The sequence below is a fragment of the Drosophila sechellia genome, chromosome 3R (genome assembly GCF_004382195.2).
Source record: "Drosophila sechellia strain sech25 chromosome 3R, ASM438219v1, whole genome shotgun sequence".
Lineage (NCBI taxonomy): Eukaryota > Metazoa > Arthropoda > Insecta > Diptera > Drosophilidae > Drosophila > Drosophila sechellia.
In genome coordinates, this window is record NC_045952.1 from 13,842,991 (window position 1) to 13,870,535 (window position 27,545).

Sequence of the window (27,545 nt, forward strand, 5' to 3'; positions counted from 1 at the left end):
TGCTGCTGCCACAATTTTTGCAGTTGTAGTTGTTGTGGGCCGATCTTTGGAACAATAAGCGAATATTGTTCGCAAATGCGAAATAATAATAATGTTCAGCAGCCAAAATTGAGCCATGTTACCGCATCGACAACAGTCGGTCGGCAGTTGCTGCCGATGTGGCTGGTGTGGCCGCTGCCTTTTGCAAGTTGCAACAATAATTGAGCTCTTGGCTTGCTTTTGCTTTTTGTCTAGTTTTGTAATTGCCATGCAAAAAGGAAACACAAGCGGACAGCTTCAATGCATTTGTAATTACATTTGATTGCAACAATTATTTAAAAATAAAAAATAAATCGCAAAAACCAAAATTGGTCAGCAATAAAAAATCGTGTGGTATCAAATGTAGCAGCTCCTTAAATGTGTAACAAAAAACAGGTGATATTATTAAAAACACATCATTCTCAATCAGTGAGGAGCGAAAATGAAGTTTTGCCAACGATCAGAACCAAAAAAGCCAGACTTAATTAAGATCTGCTTTTTGCTCTACAAATGAGGTCATAATCATATCCGTAACGGCTGTCAATTTGCGTTTGCCTCAGAGTCTGATGATGAGGTATTACCCAGGTAGGTCTCAGTGTCATAAAGTTTTTGCCATTCGGTGGCATTGGCCCAAAAGGCACCGCTGGCAACACGCCACAAAACGGCGGTGAGGTATTATTAATTAAAAGGGAAATGCTGCCGCTGGCCAGTCGTTAAAAAGTGAGTAATAAAGGTGTTTCCTTCTTTAACGACAATCGAATAGACACTGCAAGTCACTATGTGGATAATTAAATAAATGCGAAAAAATAAAACCAATTAATTAGCCTAAGAAACTAAGGATCGTTTTATTAGTTGATTGCTTTGCATTGCAGAGAAAGGTTTTTTAGTGTTTTCTATCACAACGAATAAATAAAATAAAATGTAAGCAATGTTAGAGTCAAAAAAAAGATCAATAAGCGCTTGTTGAGGTCTTAAAGTGGCACAAGTTAATAATAAATAGCCACACAATACACCTTGTCATATCAAATGACACGAAATCAACCATTGAACATTTCATATTCATAACCAGTGACGCAGACAGCTCTATAAGAAGGTCTATTTTTGCCGCGAAATGTATCTATATCAGTCTAGCCGAAATGCCTACGCGTACTTTTATAAATGTGCCAAAAAATAAAACAACAATATCGAAAAATTCAAAAGTAATGCCATTCAAGAAACCTATTCAAATGTTTATGTGACTTTAATTACGTGACAGCGCACTTGGAATGAAACAACATTGAAATCCTATTAAATATGTATGCAGTTATGACCGCAACACAGACACAAGTGTAAGCGATTGACACAGATACAGATACTTAGATACTCGCACCCTGAGATACACAGACACATCCAACGATTGTCGGATAGTTGGAGAAATAGAGAGGGCGCTCTAAACATCCAAACATGGACACACTAGCGAACCATAACCAAAAACCAAGTTTTCGGAGGTGACGCAATTTACAAATAGTTGCGAGCGCAAAATTTGTATTTGCAAACAAAATTCTACAAATACAAATAACATTCGCCCGGTGGCCGTAGCGGCAGTAGCTAACAGTATCTTACGGATACGTATGTGCACAGCAAAGAGGAAAGCAACTACACGGAGAGAAATGCAAATCTAAATGCATATCAACTGAGTACAACATGAATCCTAAGCCAACCATATAAACATTGTATAATTTTTACAATTTAAAATGCATTATGATAATATTTCTTTTTTGTATGTTTAAACAAATAGAGCAGCTTTTCTCGAAGTACCAAAGGAAGTACCGAAGTTTGCTAAGACCTGGACAACTAAGCCCGGTCCGCCGTTCAAGTGTCCGTCATCGGATTGAATCGCATCGAATCGCTTTGAATCGCATGTGGCAAGGTGTAATTTACCCTTCAATCAATGCGCAGCAAATCAGTTGGCAATGTGCTGTGCGCAGGCGCACCTCGATGGTTCCCCCCTCGCTTTCCGAATCAGTTGGCAGCACATTTGGGTTAACAATTGGTTAACTGTATACCGGCCATATCGGGGCTTGTGGCTATATTTATATACCTATACCTGCACATGTCCGTGTGTGCCGAATGACTAACTGGGCGCAAGGTGGTTTTTATACTCGCTTAAAAAAAAGCATTAAAAACTTGTGTGGTAGTCGGCAAGTGCAGGAGGAAAGCCAGCTACCAAAGATACTATTTGGTATTTATGTATACAACATAAGTGACTAATCGGATTTCTATGAGGTAGTTTCTTTCCATATTTGAGAGCTGTTCAATAAAAACGACAATATAGTAATTTTATGCCAAAGAGGCCCAAGCTACTAACATTACTCAAGTTGAAGAGCTTCCCAATTACTAATAACTTGATTTTATTACACATCCCAATCCGATAAACACTTCCTATAACCCGTTTGATTAATAAATGATTTTTAATTAATATCTTAATTTTAAGGTATTGCCACATTAAACCCGAATGATTAATTATAAGTTTTGAGATATTTTTGGAACTTAATTAATTATTTGATTGTCAGAAACATCGTTTACATTTCCTCATTCGGTCAATTTTAGACCACATTTTTTTGCGTTAACTGCTTGGCTTGCTTTAACGCAAAGAGTTAACCAAAAACAAAAAAAATAGTAAAGGAGAAATATCGCAGACAATGAGATGTTGATCATGTTGTAGTTGGCAGGTTAACAAGCAACCCGAGCAGCCTTAGGTGTGTATTTATGTTGAAAATATCTGCGGCGAATTGGTGCTTCCTTAATTTACCATGTTAATTGCTCAAATTAACACGCAGATAAATCGAGAGACAAGTCAACAAACCCGGCCGTCGAGTCAACAACTTCGTTGCGCTTCAAGGCAGCCAAAGGAAAACGTTTCCTTTTGGCCAATGGATTGGATAGCGGGAAAACAATGCGTCCAGTTTGGACAAACATTTGCGGCAGCAAACCCATTTCATGCCCATTCCAACTTCCCACGTTGCACGGCAGGTAGCCGCAAAAAACTTGTAGAACGTGCTGGTAAAAATGGTAAAAATAGCCATGCAACAGTTTGAAGCAACAAATTTTCAAGTTTAAATCTAAATGTGGCAGTAAATCGTGCCCGGCCGGCAACCAAGATGAAGATACTGCCAAAGTCCAAGCTCCACGAAATCCCGTCTCATAGAAATCAGAAGCGTGCTGAGGGCAGACTGTCTGGGGATGGTAATCATCGCGTTGTAATCAGTTTCTTGAATGGGGTCACTTTGGTCCAATAATGAACCGAATTTCCACAAAATGTTTGTCACACTTTTGACATTTGCACGATTCGCTTGTCGGACCGAAAAAATAGTTCCCAAAATAAATGAATCGGGAATGAGAATTAAGACAGCGACTGCCATTCACTGAGCACGCAAGCTCGCCACAAATCCAAAATGCAGTTCGTCTTGCTCTGTTGTACAATGCAGCGTATGCGCAATGTCTGGCGACAGGCAAGTTTGATATTCATTTACGTAGCTGTGGTGGAGTTGAGAGAGTTTTTACTCCCTAAAAAATATTTAGGCAATATTCAGAAAAGTATTTGAAGCAGTAAAGTATTGACTTTAAAACTTAAGAGTTTGGAATGAAAGTGGGGCGCAACTTTTAACGCACTTGGCAAAGTTCACAAGTGTTCGCAAGTGTCAAGTGTCGTCAGAACGGCAATCATCAGACAGGCATTTGGCTGGTTGTTAAATTTAAAACTTTAATGTCATGCACGAAAGAAAATGTGTGGAAAATGCATTTGCGTGGCCACCACATGGCAACACACGAAATCATCAGCTTGCTGACAGGAAGGGAAGAGGAAACATAAAATTGAAGAAAATAAAAAACGGCAGCGCGAAAATATCTCAAAACAAACAGATGCAGATGCGGCGAAGAGCGGGAGGAAAAAGTGCAGCGAGAAAAGTGCACGTAAACAAAGATAGGCAAAGGCAGCTGAGCAGAGGAAAAAAAAAAAGAAACAATATTTCCGCATTCCTCGCCGCAAGCAAATCGGGCAAACATACGAGTATATTTGACAAAAATTTCGTTGCACCAATGAGATGCAAGTATGGGGTCTCAAGTGGCGCATCTAACCCAAATTCGTTAGTTTTTATTACTTTTATTTCAATTATGAAAATGGCCAAATCAGCGGCGTTAGTTTGGTTCCAGCGAATCTGCAACTCGTTTCGATTGGAAAGTGTTGCCAATTTGCTGACTCTGGTGACTTTAATTGTGCGCTTTATTAGCGCAATTTATGCCCCGACTTGGCTCAATGCTCCCCATCGACAAACCAGCGGCTCGTGCTCTGCACTTCGACTCCAACCAACTCCATTTAGTTTCGACTCAGCTCTTGATTATTATTTCTCAGTCATTGCAATTTCATCTAATTTACGGCAATTACGCTCTAAATTCAATTGTTACGAAATTATGATGATTTATACACTCTGACTCCCGGCACCGACCACGTACGTGTGCCCGAGCGACTCAGCATCCGTGAAACTTTTCAATCCACCCATGGATCAGCGCCATAGAAAGTAGAACAGGGCACGAGAGTGAGAAAAGCGCCAAGCGAACAATGGTGGCAAAGCAATGACAAAAAACATACACAAAAGCACAACACACAGCAAGCCGAAAATGAAAACTGAAAATGAACAGTAATCAACGAAAAGTTAAACGATAAAGCATACCCATTAACTGCCGAATCAGGGTATAACTTGCTCTGCTAACATTAGTTTAAATTTTAGTATTGAAGTCAAATATTTTCACATTTTGAACTAAATAAATAATCATAATTTATATATATAATTAAAGAAAGTTAAGCCGCATACGCAATTACGTGGTACTCAACAGTCGTGACAAAAAATGCGCACGCCTTATTTTTACGAAAAGTCACATGACAATTGTAGCCGAGTTATTATAATATTATTATACGACTCAATTTGCAAATAAATAAAAAATAAATTGAAGTATATATAAGCATGTATTATCGCCATTGTGCCATTTCCCAGGGGCGGGTTGAGGGGGGTGTGCTTACCTACATACATACATACTTACACACACATGTGTGTAAATTGTCGAATGTGCGAAATATCGCAAGTCAGGAATACAAAGAGTACGAGCGGCTAAGAGTCGAATGTTAAACAACCAAGCAAAGTGCAAATAACGGCCTTTTTATTTAGCTGTTTTTCAGGACCCCAAGGTTACAACTTGCCCACTATATCTTTACTGCAATCCATTATTCAGACAGCTGTGGCAAATGCATTCGTGCATTCGTGTTCTAAGCAAACAAAACAATATAACCGCGATGAGTTTGGCAAATTACGCAAATGAATGATTCAGACTGTAAAAACAGAATGGAAATTTCAGAGTAAAACATCGGCTGATATCAGCCCGCGGGCAAAACAAACAATAGAGTATAATGAACGAAACTTGTATTGGTTTCGGATGTAGGTTGTGATAAGGCTGTGGTTCAAGGTGTGTTCAAACTACAGAGTTGTCTGAGTTATATCGAATGTGGAGGTACATTAAAGAGTATTTAATGCAGACATCATTATCTTCCCTTAGATCATAATTGTTTAGCCTCAAAATTCAGATTTTTATTAAATTTATCATATATTTGGTCCGCATTACGCAAAATTTTTTTCAAAATTCGAAAATACGCCGGAAATCTTTGTCAGAGGGCAAGCCTCTGCGTTGCGTCACCATGCCTTAGATGTCGCTGCTATGCCGACAAATGCAAACGGAAAGTGGTGAGTACTTGGGATTTAATATAGAAATTGCTGCTCTCATCGAACAATCCACACTAGCAACCGAAGAAGTTCCGGCTAGACCGTGGACCCTACCTTTCCCAACTGGACTACCAATCTCGTCTGCAGTTCCAAGCACCAGCTCTGAGGTTACCCCTCACCAGCATTATATGCACCGTTGGACCCTCATCCAGCCAGCCCGAAGTTCTCCTTAATCTCATTCATGCTGGGATGAAGGTGGTCCGATTGGACTTCTCCCACGGCACCCACGAATGCCATTGCCAGGCAATCCAGGCGGCACGTAAAGCCATCGCCATGTATGTGGAGGAAACGGGTCTTCCCAGATGCTTGGCCATTGCCCTGGACACCAAGGGTCCAGAAATCAATCCACAGGGTGTACCTGTTGATTTAAACGCCATAACCGAGCAAGACAAACTGGATCTCAAGTTTGGGGCGGATCAGAAGGTGGACATGATCTTCGCGTCGTTCATCCGCGATGCTAAAGCTTTGCAAGAAATTCGCCAGGCACTGGGTCCATCAAGTGAGCACATAAAGATCATTTCCAAGATAGAAAGTCAACAGGCTCTGGCGAACATAGATGAGATAATCCGCGAATCCGATGGCATAATGGTGGCCCTTGGGAATATGGGCAACGAAATAGCACTGGAGGCTGTACCGCTGGCCCAGAAATCGATCGTGGCCAAGTGTAACAAAGTTGGAAGGCCTGTGATCTGTGCCAATCAAATGATGAATTCGATGATAACCAAGCCACGTCCCACACGCGCCGAATCTTCTGATGTGGCAAACGCAATCTTGGATGGTTGTGATGCCCTTGTGTTGTCTGATGAAACGGCCAAGGGTAAGTACCCGGTGCAATGTGTGCAGTGCATGGCCAGAATCTGCGCCAAGGTGGAGTCGGTTTTATGGTACGAGAGCCTTCAGAACAACCTCAAGAGCGAAGTCCGGATCAACGCCGCCGATCACATCTCGGCGGTAAGCACGGCAATTGCAGAAGCGGCTACGGTGAGTCAGGCTCAGGCAATAGTGGTGGCCAGTCCGTGCTCCATTGTGCCCCAGATGGTCAGTCAAATGAGGCCGCCCTGTCCCATCGTTTTGCTCACCGGCTGCCCACATAAGGCCGCTCACTCCTTGCTCTTTCGTGGCGTTTACCCACTCCTTGTCAAGGAAATGGTTTATGGCAGCGTGAACTACTGTCGCATCATGCAAGCGGGCTTAAAGATATTGGCCAAGTTGGACATCCTGGAGCCAGGTCGAAGGGGAACTTTGGTGCTGGTCAATGCTATGTCGGCAGACAAGCTCACCTTCCGGATGTTCACTTTTGCACAGCCAACTGAGAAAGAGCGAGAAGAAGAACGCTGCCGAAAGTTGGACAGGAAGCAGCGATGCAAGGAAATGTCTCAAAATAATTCTTGTCCAAATGCAAAGAGCAGTAAGTCTGAAAAATCTATAAAGTCCGATGAAAAGGACGGTACCAGTTCAAAAAAAGAATTTCCTAAGGACGAAGAAGTTTCGAAATGTTTACAGTTAGGAAATCAAATTCAGCAGAAACGAGGTGAAGATTCTGTTATGAACGAAGAAAAGGAACATCTCTGTTCAAAGAAATCAAAAGAATGTCCCAAGAAGGACAACGTGGACTTGAAGTGCTTACAGCTGAAAAAGGAAAGACAAGCTCAAATGGAAGCTAAGTTGAAAAAGACGGATGAACTTAAAAAGGAGAAAGAAGAAAATAAAGCCATGAAGCCCGATAAAAAGGATGGTTCCAATTCAAAGAAAGAACGTCCTAACCACAAAGAAATCTGGAAATGTTTACAGCTAGAAAAGAAGCGGAGTGAAGATTTTGTAATGGCCAAAGAAAAGGAATATCTATGTTCAAAAAAATCAAAAGAGTGTCCCAATAAGGACGACGAGTCCTTGAAGTGCTTACAGCTGAAAAAAGAAAGACAAGCTCGAGCGACAGCTGAGATGAAACAGAAGGCAGAACTTAAACAGAAGAATAGTTTAAGCCATAAGAAAGGAGGCAATAAGGCACCAAAATGCAACAAACTTAAAAAACAAAGTCAAAAGAATGGGTGCAGAGTAGTAAAAATTTCGAGGACATCTGAAGAGGATAATTATATACCGAAGAAAGAATTTCCTAGGGAAGACAATAAGATCTTCAATATAGAAAGGGCTCGAAAGGCTCAGCCAAAAACTTTTGTCAAACACAGTGAAGAGTCGGTAAAGTCTTGGGATATTGTACTCGAAAACTGCAAGACCGATAAACGCAAAAACCGCAAGACAGGAAAACTAAAAAACTTTAAGACAGTAAAACTTGAAAACTGCAAAATAACAAATCTTAAGAAGCGCAAAACGATCAAGCTCGAAAATTGTAAGCAGCCGCGAAGAGTTATGAAAAGAACTAATCTTACTAAAAAGGCGTGAATATGTATGATTCAAGTATGAAGATACAATGGTTTTTGTGTCAAGGGTGTAATAATGGCCGTAAGAAACGTTCTCTATTGATTTATCGCAAATTAATAAAGGCGTGTTCACAATACAAATCGTAAAAGGTAGAAAGGTGAATATTTGTTGTTAAAATCCGGTTTTGAAATTGAATTTAGTTAAAATTTTAGAAATTTTTTCGAATGCTAAATGAATAAAAAAACGTTTACAATTAGCTTTGCTCTCTATTTTATCCTGCTCTTTTTATATTTCCAGATAAAGCAATTATCAACGAAAAGAAAACAAAAATAAAAGAGTGAAAAAGAAAGGCAATTGGTTTGAGAACTTAATTAGCCAACGTTTGGTTGCGACAAGTTTAGTTTCGTGTTTTTGTTTTTTAATTTAGCTGGAAATATGAAATAAACAAAGCTTTGGCGACAAATTTCACCGAACAAAAAAAGCGGAAAATGCCTGAATCAAACAATAACATAAAAAGGGTACAAAACGCAGTCAAAACAATTAAAAATGCCAACAGAGCAGTGCAAAAGTCAAACAAAGAAGCCAAAAGCACACACTCACACACACATAGTACCCATACAAAGTTTCACAGATATGAAGTGAGTGGTATACAATAATAATTGCTATATAGCGAACCGACTTAGCCGGGGAAGTTAAACCAAAAAAAAAGAGCCCGCATGGAAATGCTACAAGTTGAATAATATGGTATATAAAACAACTAGAGGGGTGTGCTTTCAACCGAGTCAAGACCGTGCATAATCAATCCGAAATGAATGACACAAGTGAGTCAAACGAATAGAACCCGGCTATAATAATAACAGTCTCTTAAGATCTCTAAACGAAGTCCCAGCAGTGGGCTTGCATACAAATTACGGTCTAGTAACAATTAAAAATTAACCACTAGTTAGTTATATTCTTAATTAACAAGATAAACATAGTTAGAGATGCGATGAGGGGCGAAAAAAAGCGCTGTCTTGGTCATTTCGAAGCTTGTCTATGTAATTAGCTAAGTAAATGCACAAGGTTACAGGGGGGGTGGCATAAATGCATTGCGAAAAAAATATACATTTATAAAGTAGGGTGGTGGCATGGGATCAGTAAATAATTCGTGTTGGGCAAGGTTATGACGGGAATGCGGGTGCATCAGAGGTGGTTGAACTCAAGCCTTCAACGCAGAAACATTATTTAATGTAATTAAAAACAATTGAATAACAAGCATTGAGTAGTTACGAATGCAGTAATATACTTCCTTAAATATATATATATTTTCAATTTATTTTGATATTTTTATCAATAGCAAGTGTAATTTTTATGTCTATACTTTATAATAATATGACTAGAGTAACTACTATAATAATGTGCAAAAAATAGATAGATGTAAATGAAGTAGAGTATAATAACCTATACTTTATCACAGTAAAATTGTAACTTGATTTATTACAATCTAGCATTTTATAAGCCTTTTATGGAGGAAATGCACCAACTTTAAAATCAATCGGTTATAAAATCAGTTCAAATCGATTTCGACTTCCGCTAGTTGTTTTAGAAAACTGATGTGGAAGAAATTCCATTTATCAAAGCGCATTTGGGTTATAAGAACTATATGGGATTGAGGATACGCACCATTTATCTAGTTAAATCTCATTTAAAACGGGTCGCGGCTAGAATGTTGAAATCGCTATACAGCATGCCTGTTGGTTGGTTGTCCGAAAATGAAAATTGATTAATCCATATGAATGAGATGCGATGTCTAAGTGGGTTTATTTCGGTTTAATCTACTGATATTTCCGACGGTGGAATCATTTGATTTCTCTAATACGGTCACAAGTCACTTTTTTTTTTTTTTCTTTTCTTTTTTTTTTTGCCAACACACGGAGATAAATATTTTTCGATTTTGCTATGGGGGGCTTTCGGGTTGTTGCGTTTAAAATTTCACTTTTAGTGCCGGGGTTTCGTAATACCTCAGCGTCAGAAACTAGATATCTTTTTATTGATTTATTTAGTATGCAAAAAGAGAGATATGCGATCTCTTGGGTTTTTTCTTTTTTTTTTGTAGTGCGAGCAGCTTAAATTATAGCGAACCGAAAATGTAGAACGCGATCGAAGCGCCTCTTCGCAGCACACAATTGCAATTCACAGACACTAAAGCACTCGGATGGAGAATAAAGGTTGTGAAGTGATTCAGCTGCCCGGGATCAGATGACGCAGAATCTTCTCTTTGTTTGGGGCCCTTGAACACTAGGTTTGTTGTTGTATTTTGTTATGTATATATTTGCTTACAAAATATTGAGACACGTGCGCTAGGCCGAAGAATATACGTGTATCTTGCAGATACACTTTCAGTACTAGAGATACGAGGAAAAAAATAATTCCAACAAAGCGTTATCGCGTTGTACGCGGCTCTGCAATTGTTAAACAACTAAAGGAAAATAAAGCCAGCGAGAGTCCAACAGCTGCGAGCAGATTGTCGAGTTTCGCTGAATGCGATACATTTACCGAGAGAGAAAAGATACATTTACGGGGAGCGAATCGCTGAGCGAGAGCGGAAATCGAGTGAAACTGGCTAGCGGCTAACTGCTAGCCCTCGCAGCTGCTAGCGCTCGATTGACATGAGTCATGTGAGCGCTGAGTAAAAGCCAGTAAAGAAACTTGGTCTTTTATGGGTTTTCAGCTCAATATTTAATCCAATATTATTAGTTAAACTTCTTTAATATTACTAAATCTTTATATTTCAATAGAATTATTTAGTTTTGATAAGAATATCTTGCAAAATCGAAACCTTTCCTGTTAACTAAAATATTGAGTGAGTATTTTTCATTCAGCTGGCTGAATAAAGAGCAGCGCGAAATGCAGAGTGAACCAAAATCAAAGAGAAAGTGTTTCGAGCACTTAAGAGCATTGTTGTGTATGAAATACAAAACCTGCATCTGCTGCATCATCTTCGGCTTTTATTTTTGAGGATCCTATCATCGCAAAGGTTATTTTTCTTCCAGACACACGCTTTGTTTTTATTTGTTTACGCACTGTATTTGTTGTTCGGCGCGTTTAATTTCTTGGTAAACAATCGCCACTTAGGGCGCCCGCTTAGATGTAATCAATTACAGATAATTAAGACAGAACTCCACGAGGAGTACAAAAGAAATAAAGAACTCAAAAGAATGCAAGCGTGTAAAGTGTGACAAAGGGTAATGCACTGGGCCAAAGACACATAGCAGACATCAGCAACATCGGACAGCAGCAACAACAAGTTAGAACCGATGCCGAACGTTGCGACTATAAGATACCTATTCATAAAAATATCATACATCGGAGTATGTAATAAGTACTTTGTTTTTTTTTTCGCCAAAGTAGTATTGAAATCTCAATCTATAAAAAGTTACGTTCTTTCTAGCTATTAGAAATATAAATCTACATAACATATAGTATAGAGAATATATATTTTATTATAGATTTATCTGCTTAAAAGTCTCTGCACGATTATAGTATACCCCACTAACTACGAACACCGGCTATAACCACTGAGCAACTCATTAGTTTTTATTATGGTTGTTGCCATTGGTGTTGATGTTGCCGAACCATATGAAGAAGAGAAAAAGCCGCCATGGACAAGTACAGCTAAAGACCAAGCGGAGAGCCAACGCTCGAGTGACCCACTGTCCAAGCGGACGGCCTTTCTTATCTGTCTCCACCGCCCTGCTTAATTACACGCCAATGAGTCGGGACAGAGGCACAGTTGGCAAACTAATATCATACCATCTAGTACGTAGAAGAGACTCCACTCCACTCCACTCCACTTCATTGCGGTGCTAGTGGGACACATGAAGGGCATAACACACCAAGAGCAAGTTGCCATGGAACCACTGCAAAAGGTTTAATCAATGACCCGCTTGCTTGCACGCGCTCTCAAGAGAAAAACAACTTGAGTTTGAGTTGTTTATTAATGGAAATTGATAAGACAAATCGTATGGTTTTACGACCTTGCATTTCCATACACTTTAAGTGCCTTGCCATGGCTACCAATATGAAATATCAAAGCAAACCTATTCTTAATTATGTGAAAGGATAACAGCTGGGCTTTGTATATTTGATAAATTCATTAAAATGTATGTGGAGAGATTGCGAATAGTATAATTTTCATGGAGCCTGATAACAGAACTGAGATATTTGAGAATGTCTATCGTGTACCATAAACGATTTCACCTTTTATATTCAAAGAAAATGATTCTGATAGGTAAAATCACAACAATCAATCTTGATTGTTATATAATTTTAAAATATTTATGCATAAATAATGTTGTTGTCGATTTGTTAAGTAAAATATCAACTATCTCTATGGCTTATTCGAGTGTCGCTGAAAATGTACACCATCATAGATTAAGGTTTTACCACAATAGTTAACTTAGCTGATGTTTTTCTGTGTTGGTGTCATAATTTGATAACAGTTGTGTACAAACTTGAATTATTACTTATCAATTTGCCATGTGTAGGTGTAAGAACGTCTACAAAAACATTTAAACTAACCGGATTCAATTCAGTTTGCAAACGTTAGCTGACCGAGAAGTATTCAACGGTTTCTCTAAGGTGAGAAAAAAAGAGAGTGTTACATGTTCATGTTCAAATAAATTTATATATGGAAACTTAATTACTATATAATGCGTTGCGATCATTTTTCATTTAATCGCAAATTTTTAAGTGTGCAAAAAGCATGCAATAATTAAAAACCGTAATAACAATATTCCCCATTTCAGATGTCATACAAGGTTGAGGCTGTTCCCGATTCCTACGCCGCCCTGGGCGAGGGACCCCACTGGGATGTTGATCGCCAGAGTCTGTACTACGTGGACCTCGAATCCGCCGGCATTAATCGCTACGATTTCAAGCAGAACAAAGTGTACAAGGCGAAAATCGAGGGCGAGAAATTTGCCTCCTTCATTCTGCCGGTTGAGAACAAACCGCAGGAGTTTGCCGTAGGATGCGGTCTTCGCACGGTCATCGTCCAGTGGGATGGAGTCTCCGCAGTGGCCAAGGTCACTCGCACCCTGTTCGAGGTGCAGCCGGGCCAGACGGAAAACCGCCTTAATGATGCCAAAACCGATCCCAAAGGGCGTTTTTACGGTGGCACCATGGCCGACACTGGCGACATCTTCACCCAATGGAAGGGTGAGCTCTACAGCTGGCAGGCCGGTGGACAGCCCAAGGCCATTCGTGGCAAGGTGGGCATCTCCAATGGCCTCGCCTGGGATGTCAAGGCCAAGAAGTTCTACTTCATCGACACCAACAACCACGAGGTGTTGGCCTATGACTATAATCAGACCACCGGCGCCGTGAGCAACCCAAAGGTCATCTTCGATCTGAGGAAAATCCGGCCCGAAGGACCATTGTCCCCTGATGGCATGACCGTAGATACCGAGGGCAATATCTACGTGGCCACCTTCAATGGTGGCACCGTCTTCAAGGTCAATCCAAGGTGAGTTTATAGTTTCTCATTCTAGTTCCATACTAAACATTTTCTTTTTAATGCAGCACCGGTAAAATTCTGCTGGAAATCAAAATTCCAACCACCCAAATCACCTCGGTGGCTTTTGGAGGTCCCAACTTGGATATTTTGTATGTGACAACCGCCAACAAGTTCGACCATCCGAAACCAGCTGGCACCACCTTCCAGGTCACTGGGCTCAATGCCAACGGTTTCGCCGGCGTTAGTTTGAAGATCTAGATTGTAGACTACTTGTATAATAGCATTTAATTAAATAATCAAACGTTTGCTTGTATACTGAACTAATGCAGTTGGCGTTTCTGTTATTCTTGGCATTTCCAAAGTTTCTAAATATCTAAAAATGTGCCAAAACTCTTTGAAGGGTTAATCTTCAATTCTTATATTGCAATCAAATCATTTAAGAACAGTACATTACGTGATGCATTTTGATTATAAGATCCATTTAACAAAATAAATAAACAATTGTACTTAAAACCAGAAAAACAGTCTTTGACCTTGAGGGATGTGAAGCAATCCCCTGGTTCCATGCAAGATAAGTGAGAACCACTCCACAAAATCAATAGATTTCTATGAAAATGATATATAGCAGCGCTACGCCCTTGGTTTAATTTTTGTAGGGCAAATTGTTCAGATTAAAATGAAATTGAAGTAGTTTATTTTCTATAAACATCTGGTGAAGTACCAGATACCAAGTTGATACGTCAAATGTCTAAGGGGGCTCGTACTTAATAGATTGTATTTGTTGTGCGGTTAAAGTTCTGTGGAAGATTTTAAAAATTCTAATCTAATCTCCAGAAATTAGCAAATCATACATACAGTATAATAAACTAACGATTTTCATTGCAACTATTTTGTGTATTCATTTGCAATAAAATCTATTTTTACCAGCAATGGAAATCCATCGTTTTAGCATTTTATCTTATCGCTTCCACTTTCGAGATAGCCAAATCACCCATAATTAGAAGCTAAATGAGCATTAGGTGAAAATTTTACTAGTATGAATATGCATGATACAATAAAATAAAACTAACAATTGGCTTACAAAATCAAACCATTTCAAATAAATTGCAATAAATCGATTCAAATATATACCGCCTCAATTGACAGTGTAACTAGACAGTGGCTAGAAAAAGTTGTGGGAAACGAGGAGGTCTCCAGGGGGCAAGAGCAATCAAAAACATATTTCTACAGAAATGGAAACGAAGGGCGAGGGAGATGAGAGATCGTTTCGACAATTGTTTGCGCTGCACCCAAAACAACTGTCCCACAATATATGGGTAATAAAAGATACATTTATTCAGATACGGATACAGTATCCATATGCGCATTGTTTGACAACATGAGAATGCCACACAGACTGATACAGATCCAGAGACCGAGCACATATGGCAGCAATAAACATAAAGAAAGAAAAGAGATGGGGCTGGAAACTGAAAACTGGGGTCTGGGGGACTGGAACCTGCCACTTAAACCGCAATCAGAAACAAAATTGATTTAAATTTGAAAATGTAAACAACACCCGACAAGGAGGACGGATCTAACAGCAATGCAACGTAATTGTATTATAACAACAGAGGCTAAAACTTTCAATTCATGACCACAGTGGGTGTGAAAAATAAATGGATATTTAAGGCCTTATTTACACATTTTGGGCCACCTTGAGAAAGAAGATTAAATATTGACACAATGAACACAAAAGCTGCCTGTTTCTCAAGCTTTAAATAACATAATGTAAGCGAATAAAGTGTGTAAATTCTTAATAATATATATTATTATATCTATATACCATATACTTTTACTTGCTTATCTATCAGAATGTTTCGAAAGCTGCCACAAAGTGCTATGATCCACTGTGCCTGAAAAATATCGCCCACAAACATTCCTATCATACCGAACGGGTCATATCATATACGAGGGTGCCACACCCACTGGACACTTTTTTGGGGGAAACCCACGTTAGAAAGCGCTGTAAACCAGTGGAAAGTGTCAAACGATCTGATCATCAAATTTGAAAAGAAAGCATGAGAAATACGTAAAGAGAATATTTAAAATGCAGATTGCATCTCAATTTGATTGAATAATAAAAATAATATTGGATGTAGGTAATAAAAAAAAAGGTTTACAAGTTATTACAACTTTATGCAAATTGAATGTTTTGACCAGGTTTTACGGTCTGAAAGGTAATAAATACAAGACATTACAAAATTGCTTAATGATTCTCCTGTTATTCCAACTCTTAATTTAAAGACATATAATATTGAACTCTAAGAATAAATTCAATTTATCTGAAAACTTTTTAACCAATTCTGCATACCTAAATACGATATACGTTAAACTTTAATCATGTTTTGAGGAAATGAACAATAGGATGACTCTTCTAACCGTTCCCATCGACTTTTCCAGACCATGAAAATGTGTGTAGCTTCGGGAAAATCCGAAGCTGGGCAAAAAATACTGGCAAACATTTTTATTTCGGGAGCTTTGTTGTCTGCGTTTGCCGACGTACGTTAATGAAGCTTATGAGCAGCAGCGCACACAAGTCGCAACTCACTGAACTGCAACAAAAACAACAAGCACAGTGAAGCACAAGTGAAGCGTTGCAGTGCGCGACAGGGAGGGCAGACTGTACGGTTGGCATGCGAGGGAGGGAGAGAACGAACCGCAAGCGGGCGGCAACAAAAGGAGAGCGCTGCGCCAGTCAATGGCTGCACCTGTAACCACCTGCCCATACCGCCCATCCCAATCCCCCCTCCACCCCTCATAGTCCCTCACCCCCCAACACCTTTGCCCACCAAAATGAGACAAAGCACAGTTACGCTCCGCTTTGGCGGTTGGCGGTTGGCTCATTAATGTCTGACACGTTTGAGCGATCACCGTGCTGCAGAAACTCAAAAAAAGGTACTGATAAAAAATATAAAAAAAACAAACAGCCCAAAAAAAACGCAGTGTAAACAATTTTTAAAAGCCGCTCGTGATTAACATTAAAAACGCATTTCCAATGGAGATCTGATTCTGCATGCACCGATTTCCGAGAGGAACAGATAGGCGGACTGCGGCAGCCAAGCAGAACGTTTATAAATATAATACAGTAGTTAGTGGCTACGAACGAAAGAACCCACCATGCTAAACTTACATCTTGTCTAAAGTCATATCTATTTGAATATTAGTACTCAACATTGTTAAGTATATTTGTTGTGAGCTAAATTAATAGAATGTTTGATTTTCAATACCAACTATAAATTTATAATCTGTAATTTGTAATTTAATATAACAATGTATTTATCAGCGCTGTTCTTCTTAGGCGGAGCCTACTGTGAAAACAATGAATTGGGCGGGAATTATACATTCAGATATGACACGACCCAAGTTGCAAGTGCAGCGGAAGTGATCCATTATGCAAGTTTAGAGCGGAAAGAGCGGTGCGATTGCTCGAAAAAAAGAGATGGGAGAGTAGAAGGTAAAAAATGAGTATTAAAACCCATGGGGGTTTTATTACAATTCCAATTCTGACATGCCAAATCAATTCTTTGAATTCGAAACTATCTGTTTCAACCAGAACTTTTTATTTTGGTTTTTCTGTTCCTGTTTTGGTTATTATACATTATTCAAAGGAGGTAAATTATATTGCATTGGCAATTATAGAAGTTCCTTGTTCTCCTAATATTACAAGTTTATTTGGTTCTTTGTGCAACAAACTCACCTTGTGGCAAAACGCGGCTGCCTCCTTGGCCACGCCTACTCCGTCCGCTGAGTGGGCGTGCGTTGATGGCGAGGTCGCGTAGACGAAGAGCGGTAGCGAGCTAAAGTTCCGTTTGTCCTGAAAGCGGCGGCTGAAGAATAACGGCTTGTGGCATCCCGCTGCAGCGGCTAATATGTTTGTTGTTTTTGCTGTTTTCGTAACACTAGGTGTGGATGCTACCGCCGCTGGTGCTGCTTCTTCTTGCCTGCGCGTATTTACTGTTGTTGTTGTGGCTGCTGCAGTTGTTGTGTTGGCTGTTGTTGCATTTTCTGGGGTCGCCATTGGCGTATCGCAATTTTCTCGTATTATCGCCGCTTCTTCCTCTTCGCTGCAAGTTGTTGTTGTCTGTGTTTGGGTTTTTGTTGTTGGCATGACTACAACTACAGCTACTATAAATCGAATATAAATATATCGACGGCGGCGTGGGCGGTGGCGGAGCTGTGGGCGTGTCCCTGCAGCTGCTGGCGTCCCTTATTGATGTTTTTATTGTTGTTCTTGTTGTTATTAGTTAGGGCCTTGGCATTATCCTCCTCCATCTTTTTTGCTGTTCCAAAAGTCAGCAAAGTTCAGCGCTTGCCAAAACTGAATGATTAGCACTTGCACATCGTCGCGACTATCTTGGCTTTCTTCATTATTTCTTGTTCTTCAAGTGCAAAAATGAAGTACAAATTCTTTGCCCATACAAAAATGTGAGTTCTGTGTAAAAATGCACAAAAAATACGCACGAAGCCGATTGCGGGGGTGGGAGAGAGACGGCGATACACGAACGAGTTCAAAGGCCGCCAAACTAGGATACGCACGCCAACAAACCAAACAAAACACTTGCACAACCGCAATTCGGGCAATGTCAAAGAAAAACATCCACTAATATTAAGTATATTACTTAATTAATAAGCACTTTTGTTTGAAATATTTTGCAGACAGTTAAAGTTAGAGGTGGAACAAAAATCGATGTTTATGCGATAGTATCGATGTACAGAGTAAGGGGGCTGCATTGATTAAATTCTGCAACTGTCGATTGTTTTAACTGTCCACAGTTTAATGTGCTTTTCAAGCACCGGAAGCGCCAATTGGAAAAGTGAGAAAATAAAAAGTTAAATTAAATGAACCAGTTTTTTTTTTTTGTTTAAAATATGTTAAGCCCTTTTTATGATATGTATAAATATACTAAAAACCTACTAACGCATGGTATTCCGAAAAATATCGATAGCACAACGGAAAATATCGAAAAGTAGCCAGAATTGGCAAGTCGGCATTGCCAGACCAGCGGTCCGGCGTGAACTTAAATTTAAAATAACGCCCTGTCAATTGAGTTGTCGAACTCAGTAGCTAGTCGGAAATATTTCAAGAACTCAGATTACCAGCAGGTCAAAATTGCTCAGTAAAAAAATTCCGGCAGCCTGCAACACGTTGGGTGTTAACAAATTTACATACAAGTTGCAAGCTTTTGGGCGCACGCACCATCGATAAGAAGGTAGTTCGAAAAATATAACACCTCCTCGCTGCCGGTCAAACTACCTTTGCGGCCATTCCTGAACTAAAGTGAGTATGAAAAAGAGTCATGCATTAGCAATCAAATTGTAATTAACTGATTCATCCCTCACCTAAAAGCCTTGCCACCCAATCGATCTGGCCACCCCGAGCGAAAAGGCCATATAGCTGGACTGCTCTGCTGGATTACCGTTTCGCAACACTACCACAAGACACGGATACACTATTCCTCTCGCTCGGTCTTACACTTCGGCAAAACGATTGTGCTTCGTTGCGGTCTTAGCTCACGTACGTTCGTCTCTATCGCACAAACGGTCGAAAGGCCCCGCATTGATTGTGAAAAAGTAATCGTCGCCGTAGTCTTCGTCGGGTCGCCGTTTTTACTCGCAGTGCGCTGGTGCTGCTTAATTTCGTGACAAGGGACACTCAACCGAAAGAGCCATATTTAAGTATCAAAGTTCTAGAGGCGCAACGCATCTTTGTGTTTCGTTTTTCGTTCAATTCTAAGCAGGAGGATTATATATTGAATAAAACCCAATTCTGTGCGAAGAAGAAAAGAAATACGCGAGACACCAACACCAGCACGCAACCAACCAAACACACACACAACCCAGAAAATCAAATTTCAATCAGAAAATGGCGTTAAAAAGAATCAATAAGGTATGTGAAAAAAGGAATATCTCAAAAAACTTTGCGAAACAAACTAAAAAAAGACAGAACAGAACACTTGCGATACACCAAAATGATAGTAGAAAAAATTGTGATCAGACATCAGTTTTCAACGGGAGAAAAATTTTATGCAAGAAATGTGAAACGTAGGTAGTACCCGACGAAAAGAAAGAAGAAGCGGGGAAAGAAGCGTGCAAGAGGGAAGGGAGAAAATGAGCAGTGTCGTTACCATTTAATTAATAAGTTAGTAATTAGGAGCAGATAAGAAATTTTGAGGGTGGTGAATAAGGTCCAAGGATGTGTGCGTGTGGTGGGCAAGGCAACGTGTAGTGCAGTCATCGTTTCCGTTACTTTTCCGAGAGTGTGGGATGTGTGTGTGTGTGTGCGATGCGTGTGCGTGAAAGTGCAATGCGAATGTGCATTGTTTGTGTGCGTGTGTGCCGGGCACCTGGATGCATTTACATTAATGCAACTATACGGCGGAGTTTTCGCAGCTCTACGGGCGCTGTTACCCAATACACGCTGTACACGGCACTCGCACACACTCTCAGCCTCGCTACAGACACACATAAACGCACACACTGCCAGCGCCGCAGAAAGATCCAGCAAAAAATAAAACAGAGCAAAAGCAAGAAGCGTATAAAATTAACCTAACCCTACTTTTTGCGCTGATAATTCAGAAATAGTGCTGCCCCCAAGCATATATATTTGTATATATATTTAGGTAGAGTGGTTCTAGCGTGCGTGCTTCGATAATTATTTTTAAAGTGCCTGCGCGTCGTTTGTCCTTGTCCAGTAAATGCTTTTTTACACCCCAATTTTCAAGGCCCTGGCAACCCCGATATTTTTCCAAAGTCATCCGAGCCTTCCTTAAAAGCATTAGTAATATCTCGAAGTTGTGGAAATGTTACTTGGCAAATTGGGATCTTTTTTTACGTTTGCAGCCGGTTATCATAGTCATACCCCACACACACACATTAAAGCGCTCGCAAATACAAAGTCTCGCCATCACTTGGCTATGGCCATTGCATGCCATCTCGCTCTGGCCCTGGCGCACTCCCTTGCCCGTGACAGCTGAGGCTTCTCTCGGTCTCGCTCGTGCAATGGGGCAGAGCCAAAGAGAGCGCAAGTGTGTGAGTGCTAGCGGGGCTTAGTGTTGCAAAACACCGTCAGCCAAAAGGGGCCCCCCAAATAATTAGTTATAAATTATAATTAAGCATAATTTACATACAAAATGAGCAGCGAATGCGGAATTTGTTCATTATCTATGCGTATGTGTGAGCGTGAGAATATCGTTGGTGTGTATTTGTGTTTGAGTGTGTGGGGCGGGGGTCTGCTGACTGTCTCGACAAAGGCAGCGCTGCCTGCGTCGGCGTCATGGCCATTGAGTTTTCCTCGTTTTCGTAGTTTTCTATCCATTATAACATTTTAATGCCTGCCTAAATGAAAACGAAATGGCAAGCGGAAAACCGGAAATAAAAGTATACATTGTAGTAAACTCTTAAAATCACTCACGTCCCCTTTTTGTGGCCAATTCTTCAAAAGGCCTGTTTTCTCTAGATGGCCTCATTTGCCAAAAAAGAGAGTTAAAATGCGAGAGAGAACAGTATGCTTAAACGCCGATCGGAGCTCACTTCAACCGTACACTGAACGAAATCGGCTTTATAGACTTACTGAACCAATTTGTTTATTTCACACAATAGTAATTATTCTGATAAGAATTAATTAGAAATATCTGTTTGTATTGGTAGTGCACCGGGTCTAATATTGATATTAATATCGAATTTTCTTGCTGTGGACAAGTGTGCGTGTTTGTTTTTACTTCATTTGTTCGTCTGATATGAGTCATAAGCTCTCCGACTCCAACCGAAAAAAGAAATGTAACAATTTCTTGTAATTTATTTTTGCTCAACAGGTACAATTCCCGAAATGAGTAAGTGAGATGGGGCAAAGAAACACGGTGTTTTTCGCGACGGCTATTTTTGTTGTGTTCCACTCTGATTTTGGGGTGCCGTTACAAACACACACGTTAAGCACACACTGAAGCTCAGTCTTCCCACTCTCTTTTATTCTTCCTCTTCCTGCTGCTCCTCCCTCTTAGTTCTCCACTGAGTCCCGCTCCTCTTTCGCAGCTCATCTTCATTATTCTTTTTATATATATATTCTTTTTTTGCCGGTTTACCTTACACCTCATTCTCTCTCCCCGTTTAGTAGCAGTGTGTGTGTGTGGCAGCTGTGATAAGTGAAGAAGAGTCAGAGTGTGAGAGTGAGGGAGGGGAGCCGCTCAGCTGTGTGCGTGCGAGTGCAACAGGGATGGAGCGAGTGGGCGGAGGGTGGGGCAGAAGGAGACAGCGCCATTTGTGGTCCGGGCCAACGAACTTGATTTTTCACGTCTCTCCCTCTCGCTCGTACTCGTTTCGAACGAAGCTCTCGCATAAAAATGTTTATTTTGTATCCCCACATATCTGTTTTTAAATTCTGCATATAAAATTTACATCATTTGCATGCCAACCACACAACATTAAATGTACGCACACCCGGAAAACCGCGGCACACATGTACATCACACATGTATGTACATATAGCTGCATTATAGAGCAAAACAAAAGAACCGACTACCGGAAAACATAAGCAGATAGCCATGAAATGCACTCTTGACCATTTCCCATTTCGATAACTCTTTTTGGGGTTTCCTGTATCGCAATTTCTGGGTTTGTTACCTATGCTTTCAGAAACTAGGTTTGGGATTTCAAATATATTGTATATTAGGTTTGACTAGAAATTAGATATTATAGGACTTGACATATCTGTTACAAACAATCAAAGATTGACGGACCTTAAACACATATTTTTAACTTTTATTTCAATGACTAATCTGAAAATGTCTTTGTTCAACAGGAACTGCAAGATCTGGGCAGAGATCCACCTGCACAATGTTCAGCCGGTCCAGTTGGAGATGATTGTAAGTATTGCTAATGTTATTCAACATCTCGATGATTTGCCGTGAGTCAGTCGTATTATGTTGGGGGGCTTCAACCCAAGTTTTGATTTCACCATATCGTGTGGGAGACAAGACATGGTAATGTGAAATATTTCAGAGTTGCCAAGTCTGAGTCAGTAGGAGCATATATTGTATTTATATATGTTTGCTAGGAATAGGAACTATATAGATTAAGCAAAATGTACAATACATATATTACTATCTGTAGGAGTTTTCGTCTCGGAATTGCTAATAAAAAATGCAAATATTGTCGATCGACTATCAACACGTCATAGATTTCGATCGTGACTAGGCATATAACACACTAAATTTGTACACTGTTTGTTTGAATATTAGCTGTTACTTTTAGCTTGGACTTTGCTAATTTGGAATTCTTTTTCGCCAAGTTTGGATTCGGTTCTTTTTATTTTGTGATAGCGACGGCCTCCAAACAGCTGATCGCCATGACTTGGTTCTTTTTTCTTGATTTAAAAAACTTACGAAGCCGACATGCAATTAGCCAACAAATTCACGCTGCTTGTGGATCGGATTCGGTAACGTTATAGCACGTAGAGCTGTACTGCATACAGACAACCGTTACTGAAAAGCTTCCCTCACCGCTCACCCCTCAGGGGGGAAGAGGAAGAGGTGCCAGCCATATGGGGGTCACTCTCCAATGACGTCACAAAAAGTGAAATCGTAAATTATATAGCCTTGCTGACGACGATTTCGGTCAAAAACACCGGCATACTTTGTAAGCGATGAAATTTTAGCAAGAAATTGGCGATCTAAATACTTAGTTTTAGGGAAACTGACTAGTTGCTGAAATTATTGTGCAAAAGCTATATTAACTATTGTTGTAACTGTAGAAACTTATAGAAATTCGCTTCTTAATGCAGCATTATTTATATTATAATTTAGGGAACGCAAATAAAAATATTTTACAGAACTGGCGAAATATTGAAATAATCTATATTTCACAGCACTTTCGTTAGCACTTTTCTTTGTGTTTCATTGCCCAGTTTCTCTGGTCGTAAGGAAATCGAATCCATTCAAGTTCCCGCGAGGCAGAGTAAATAATAATAATAATTGTAATCGTTTGCTGATAATGAACGAGCAGTGCGGAGATTTCACTCGATTTCTATTAACAGCGTTTAATCGTCCATATTATATACAATTAAAAGTATGTTTGTATATAGACGTGAATATTGGGTAGTCAACTCAATTATTTCCGCACTTCTTATCACTTTGCTTCTATTATCATTTGTTACGAACCCTTTCCATCGACTTCCCAGCAACTGGGGTAAAAGAATGGAGTTTGCAGCTCAGGGCGGGGCTTATTTTGGTTTTTTGGGTGTTGGTTGGGTGGGTGGCGAATTTTCACTCGAGTGCAATGGAAACTCCCCTCCATTTTCTGCTCAGTGTGGGGCTGGCTTTCCACTTAAGTGTGTATGTGTGTGTGTGTGTGTGTGTGGAATTAATCCACTGTAATTGTAGTACGGATAGGAAACCTTATGATTAACTCAACATTGATTGAATGCTTTTGAGCTAAGCTACCATGGTCGGATTAGAAAACTTGGCAAATCAGCGTGCTAATTAATAAATTCTTCAAATTCACTAAGAATGTTTTAATCTAAATATGCATTGCTTTTACTAAAATATCATCTGGTTGCAGGGTTTTTATTGCCTAGCAATGCTCCGAAACTATTGATTGTTGTCTAAGTGGTATTAATCAACATGGCTGCAGCTATGAGATTACTTTCGTCTGAGTTATGGCAAAAACAACGCCGCCGCTTTTTCCAGACCCAAAAACTCCCTACTGCAGATGGACAAATGAACATTTCGTGTAATTATGGTCAAGGCAGCAGCAGCAGCTGGTTACTGAGGGCCCAGTTCCCAGTTCTCAGTGCTCAGCCACAACAGAGAGAGGGTTTCCCAGTCGCATTCGATTCGTTCACCAGAATGACATTGACGGCATAGCCAAGAGCTCTGTTTTGGCCATGATTCTGAGCCAACTGCCACACGTTTTGTGCTCTCTGACGGGGTAAAAGGGTATATATATGTGATGTTCTACAGGGTGAAAGGATATATAGAACTCATTTCATGCTTAGCATGAAATCAATTGAAAAATCGAATATACTGCGTTCCACAAGATTTTTAAAAAATATCTCAGTTTTATATAGAAATGAAATTTCATATGTGTGCTTTAAAGCCTTGTTTGATTACAGGGTATCTCGGTTTAGGTATACACCTTCCTTTAAGAACTTTGTTTCTGTTTCAAGGGGGAGGAGCATTTGGTGCTTTTTCTGCTGCTGACGCTGCTGCCAATTGTCGGTGCCAAGGCTCTTTGGCTGGCATTGTTTGTGTTTGTTCTTTTGTGGGGGGGAATCGCTAAAGAGCGTGGCCATGAGTATGGAAGTGGTGGGGTGGTGGGCGGCGCTGAGAGAGTGGTGCATTTATTTAGACGAGAGCGAGTTTGCTGAATTGGATGCATATACAGTGGGGCCGAGACGTGGCAAACCAGGGGAAATTGTATTGTACTTCAAGAAGATTACATTTCGGGGGGTTGTTCTAAGCTTAATTCTATTTACGTAGTTATTTAGCAAATCAGTTCCTGTATCTAAACTCATAACTAGAATATACGTTTTCAATTTGAGCGAAGGGAAAATTTTAAGATACTCTGGCATCATCTCATTATCAAATGTAAATATCCACAGTAATTCCCCTCTGGGGCAGATATAGGACTCTTTGCAAATCAAAGCAAACAAAAAACGTTTAACTGAAGCGCAGTTTGTTTGCTCTTTAGGGTTCTATCACAATATCTAAACTACGTTTTTACCAGTGTTTAATTAATGTATTTCTTTTTTCTTACAGTATTTCACTGGCAAGCTACAATAATGGGCCCGGTAAGAGGACTTCACCGAAAGATCGAATCGATTCTATCTTAATTTGTATCCTGAAATATTTTATATTGGTTTATTTTTGGTCTGATAAGGGATTGTTGTTTACAGTTTAAAATAGCAGATTAGTAATTCATTAATTTAAATTAGAATGCAGTAAAAAAACAATACTTTATTTGTATTTCTAAATAAGCTACGTTACTTGATTAGATTTTTTAAAATGATTAATAATATATATAGCGATGTACATTTGTAATCATGTGTTTAAATAGAATTCCAGTACATGTATAGAACAATCTATTAAACTTATAAACAGTTGCCGGCGTCTGAAGCTCGCAATAATTTAATTCAGAACTATCGTAAACTCAAAGCTTCTTATTATTTTAAAGCATTCTTTTAAGTGAACGCAACCTAAGGTTTGACCTCCAAATAAAATGAATAATAATACTAATATATGAATACTATGAATACTAATAGCCTTTGTTTTTAATTTTCTTACAGCCGGACAGCCCTTATCAAGGAGGTGTATTCTTCTTAACTATACATTTTCCAACAGACTATCCCTTTAAACCACCCAAAGTGGCTTTTACAACGCGCATATACCATCCAAACATCAACAGCAATGGATCGATTTGTCTCGATATATTAAGATCTCAGTGGTCGCCAGCATTAACTATTTCAAAAGGTGAGTTCATCTAAAGTTCCGGCATCGAAATGATACTAACCTGTGTTTCCCTTTTCTCTTTCAGTTTTATTATCAATTTGCTCTCTACTCTGTGATCCCAATCCAGACGATCCTCTTGTTCCAGAGATTGCCAGAATATATAAAACCGATCGGGAAAAATACAATGAGCTGGCACGAGAGTGGACTAGAAAGTATGCTATGTGATGCGTTCCAGATTGCAGAAGTCCAACAGAATCAACAAATTCAACATCAACAATAGCAGAAGTAAAAGCAGATGCAACAACAACAGTAAAAGCAACAAAGATAACATCAACAGTTTACAATAGTCAGATTCAGAAGAGGAGGAGCTGCAGCAGCGTCATTGTTACTGGCAATGGCCGCCGTGCTGTTGTCCACAACAATTGCCACAATATCAGCAGGAACTGCGGCCACCAAAGCAGCAACAACCACAACAACAACCACACTTGCCACAGCAGCAACATCACCCGCAGCAGCAACAACAGCAAGATCATCAACTGCCGCAGTCATTTTCGCCGCAGCAGCCGCTGCTACCGCCTTCGCAGCGGCATTAGCATTAGGAGCAGCAAATTTGGCGGCGGTACCAAGAGCAACGGCAGCGGCAAAGGAGTCCTTGGAGCCGCAGCAACATCAGCAGCTGCAGCAACATCAGCAGCAACAGCCGCTGCAGCTGTGGCAGTGGCAACTGGAGCAGTAACTGGCGGATTGGTGGCGAACATGCGATTAATTGTGTGTTTGACGGAACAGAAACAGAACAGCATAAACGGAAATAATTTAATAATAATTACTGAAAAGATGATGTAAGCATTAAACATTAAAAGCTAGACAGCTACCAACAACAGCATCAACATAATAAGTTTAAATACAAAGAAAAACAAAACTACAAATAAAAATCAGCTGGAAAAATTATTATTATTATTATATTATATTTAAAGAACCGGAAAAATAAAAATTGCAAAAAATTCAATTTAACATCAAGCGTGTAGTAGAGAAGTACTGCTGTAAGCTATTGATCAATTAAATTGTTTGTAATCACTAAGGTTTTGCAAATATTATAGGGTATATCGCATGCGTTGTCCAAATTGTTTAACAATTGCTTCATTTTGTATAAAACAACACTTAAAAAGATATCTTGCTGTCTGAAATATATTATTTTAATTTTTTGTAATGCCTCAAGAAAGCTTGTTAAAATGTTTCTTTTGGTTAACCATTTATTTGTTTTGTAAATTATTTACCTCGATTTGCCTGCATTTGATTTTGCGAAAAACGTATAAATTAGTAAACGGATGCTGCTGCATTTTGTTTCACCTGTATTTTGCT

At 39.6% G+C, this 27,545-nt stretch overlaps 4 protein-coding genes across 10 annotated transcripts in view; 3 read left to right on the top strand and 1 right to left on the bottom strand.

Moving 5' to 3' along the window:
- LOC6606356 (mucin-22) overlaps positions 1 to 18,423 on the bottom strand; it is a 53,097-nt gene extending 34,674 nt beyond the window's left edge. Inside the window, exons 1-2 of one of the 7 annotated variants that reach the window (XM_032722069.1) lie at positions 10,527 to 10,664; positions 9,870 to 9,937 (exon numbers count right to left, since the gene is read on the bottom strand). In XM_032722069.1, coding sequence (XP_032577960.1) covers positions 9,870 to 9,872 — 3 coding nt within the window. In that variant the 5' untranslated portion in view covers positions 9,873 to 9,937; positions 10,527 to 10,664. Of the gene's footprint in view, positions 1 to 9,869; positions 10,665 to 17,443 lie in introns of those variants that run through there. The other 6 variants (XM_032722066.1, XM_032722067.1, XM_032722068.1 and 3 more) reach the window with 6 other exon arrangements.
- LOC116801580 lies at positions 5,596 to 8,428 on the top strand. Its single transcript, XM_032722072.1, has 2 exons — positions 5,596 to 5,789; positions 5,847 to 8,428. The coding sequence occupies exon 2, from the start codon at positions 6,018 to 6,020 to the stop codon at positions 8,226 to 8,228; it is 2,211 nt and encodes a 736-aa protein (XP_032577963.1). The 5' UTR covers positions 5,596 to 5,789; positions 5,847 to 6,017; the 3' UTR covers positions 8,229 to 8,428.
- On the top strand, positions 12,725 to 14,028 carry LOC6606358 (regucalcin). Its single transcript, XM_002031127.2, has 3 exons — positions 12,725 to 12,827; positions 12,995 to 13,713; positions 13,770 to 14,028. The coding sequence occupies exons 2-3, from the start codon at positions 12,995 to 12,997 to the stop codon at positions 13,960 to 13,962; spliced, it is 912 nt and encodes a 303-aa protein (XP_002031163.1). The 5' UTR covers positions 12,725 to 12,827; the 3' UTR covers positions 13,963 to 14,028.
- Positions 18,424 to 18,818: 395 nt separating the features above from the next.
- Positions 18,819 to 27,401, top strand: LOC6606359 (ubiquitin-conjugating enzyme E2-17 kDa). The gene is made up of 6 exons (XM_002031128.2): positions 18,819 to 19,024; positions 19,094 to 19,633; positions 22,541 to 22,604; positions 25,497 to 25,528; positions 26,024 to 26,207; positions 26,272 to 27,401. Exons 2-6 carry the CDS (start codon positions 19,610 to 19,612, stop codon positions 26,409 to 26,411), a joined length of 444 nt encoding a protein of 147 aa, XP_002031164.1. The 5' UTR covers positions 18,819 to 19,024; positions 19,094 to 19,609; the 3' UTR covers positions 26,412 to 27,401.
- The last annotated feature ends 144 nt before the right edge of the window (positions 27,402 to 27,545 follow it).

Coding starts and splice junctions, on each gene's coding strand:
- LOC116801580 (XM_032722072.1), top strand. CDS start 6,018: ATGAAGGTGGTCCGATTGGACTTCTCCCACGGCACCCACGAATGCCAT.
- LOC6606358 (XM_002031127.2), top strand. CDS start 12,995: ATGTCATACAAGGTTGAGGCTGTTCCCGATTCCTACGCCGCCCTGGGC. Junction 13,714..13,769: donor GTCTTCAAGGTCAATCCAAG/GTGAGTTTATAG, acceptor TTTTTAATGCAG/CACCGGTAAAATTCTGCTGG.
- LOC6606359 (XM_002031128.2), top strand. CDS start 19,610: ATGGCGTTAAAAAGAATCAATAAG. Junction 22,605..25,496: donor CGGTCCAGTTGGAGATGATT/GTAAGTATTGCT, acceptor TTTTTCTTACAG/TATTTCACTGGCAAGCTACA. Junction 26,208..26,271: donor AGCATTAACTATTTCAAAAG/GTGAGTTCATCT, acceptor TTTCTCTTTCAG/TTTTATTATCAATTTGCTCT.